This window comes from Gavialis gangeticus, unplaced genomic scaffold (genome assembly GCF_001723915.1).
Source record: "Gavialis gangeticus isolate Ggan-Ray unplaced genomic scaffold, GavGan_comp1, whole genome shotgun sequence".
NCBI lineage: Eukaryota > Metazoa > Chordata > Crocodylia > Gavialidae > Gavialis > Gavialis gangeticus.
Genome location: NW_017729024.1, coordinates 125,909,564 through 125,911,564, shown reverse-complemented (window position 1 = coordinate 125,911,564; position 2,001 = coordinate 125,909,564). Strand labels below are relative to the sequence as shown.

The 2,001-nt window shown below is 38.7% G+C and overlaps 1 protein-coding gene across 3 annotated transcripts in view; it reads right to left on the bottom strand.

Moving 5' to 3' along the window:
* Positions 1 to 2,001, bottom strand: part of FCHO2 (FCH domain only 2) — a 153,489-nt gene that overhangs the window by 43,291 nt on the left and 108,197 nt on the right. For 2 of the 3 annotated variants that reach the window (XM_019517671.1, XM_019517669.1), the window contains exon 13: positions 390 to 401. The exons of the other annotated variant lie outside the window; for it this stretch is intronic. In XM_019517671.1, the coding sequence (XP_019373216.1) occupies positions 390 to 401 (12 nt within the window). The remainder of the gene's footprint in view (positions 1 to 389; positions 402 to 2,001) is intronic. 3 annotated transcript variants of the gene reach the window in all.

Genomic DNA, 2,001 nt, shown 5'->3' with positions numbered 1-2,001 from the left:
AGACAATAAAGCAACACTGAAATCAGAAGAATAACTTTTTAAACATACAATGTCGTTGTATTTGTCACACCTACTGATAAAACAATCAAAATATAATAACACTTCTTCACAGTTTAATATCGTCTTCTTTTAAGTGCTTTAGGATGATTAATATAAAGCCCCACAACTGAGACTTCAGTAAATATAGTTATATCCATTTTATAGGATACGTAAATCAAAAACTTAAAAAAAATTATAACATTGTATAGCAGTTTTTTTTAACACCGAGGAATGGAAACCATGCCACTAGATTCAGCCCATGGTTCAACCACAAGAACACACTTCCTCCCCAAAATAAAATTAGTTTTTAGTTAAAATATTAGCAAAAATATAAATCATTCTGTACTTACAGGACTGTGTCTCTGATATTAGCAATTGGAAGAAAAAGGGAAACAATACTTTTAGATTTTTATGTAAAACATTTGCTTTAATATAGAGACTTGCTTATTCTTACCCTTATTTTGCTTGAGTATCACCTATAAAGGTTCATATGTAGCATTATTTCTACTGTATAAGCAATCATTCTATCATTTTAAGGAAAACACTTAAGTTATGGTTTAAAATGATGTATTTCTATTTCATCATTTATTAAAGCATTCAGTCTTATTCTCATGGTTTTAAAGCACTTGCAATCCAATTCTATTCCAATATTGTTTCTGCGCATATGTTAAGAAGGGTCCCCAAAACAGTGCTATTTAAATCTGAATTAGATGCTAGTATACACAAAGCATGTAAGTGGTTTTTGGGAGAGTGTAAGAGTTGTTATTTTCTTTCCATTACTTAATATGACCCTGGAACGCATCTTATCCCTGGATCTAATATCACATTTCAAACAAACAAAGGAGTCACAAACATATATTGCTAGCAGAGGGCAGGCTGAAGTATAAAAATAGAGCTTGAAATCTTGAGGAGGCAGAGACAATCTTCAGGTGGCTATCCACCTCCTCAAAGAGGCCAGGAAAGAACATACACCTCTCTGCTAACTATTGAACTAAGTGGTTGTAGCAGAAAACATATGATGGGACACCACTAATGAGACAACACCTACCAGTGACCAAAGAAGAGCAATAGAAGTGAGGGCAGGTCCAACCCAAACCTGGGAGGACTGGATATGTCTAATACTGCAATACAGCGTTAAACATAACCAAGACAACTTAAATGAACTAGTTTTGTTACAAGAAACAGTCTAGAGGCAGTAGCATGAAGCTTAGTGAAGCTAATTAACTCTGTTTTCCCTGAGAAGGAGAATAAATAAACCCACACTATAACGTCTGTGCTGTTATGGCTTACAGTGCTTCCAGAAATTGAGCTAGTTTCTTTAAAGCTGGCTTGGGTGCCCCTAGGCTACATTGTAGACATTCTAAGATTTTCCATCCTATTGAGATCTAGTCCTAAAAACAGTAGAGAAACTAGGGAGAAAAGGAGACAGAATAAAAGTAACTGCATTTATCTTGCGAAAAGTGGTGACTTGAAGCCATTATTGTGGCTGAAAACATGTAGTATCCAGGAAATAAATTTAAGGAAATAATTCTAGTTAGTAAATAACCTTAACCATGGTGCAAACAACATCATGGGCTGACAATGCAAGGTCACGGTTGGCAGGGCTAACAGGACCTTGTCGTGCATCCACAGGTGCATCTCAAGCAGGTCCAAGGAGGTGATCCTCCCCCTCTTTGCAACACTGGTCAGGCCACAGCTGGAGTACTGTGTCCAGTTCTGTGCGCCCCACTTCAGGAGGGATGTGGACAACATTGAGAGGGTCCAGAGGAGGGCCACCCGCATGATCCAGGGACTACAGGGCAGACCCTACAATGAGAGACTGCGGGACCTGAACCTGTTCAGCCTTCACAAGAGAAGGCTGAGGGGGGACCTGGTGACAGTCTATAAACACACTAGGGGGGACCAGAAGGGTTTGGGAGAGACCTTGTTTCCCCTAGCACCCCCTGGCATAACAAGGAATAA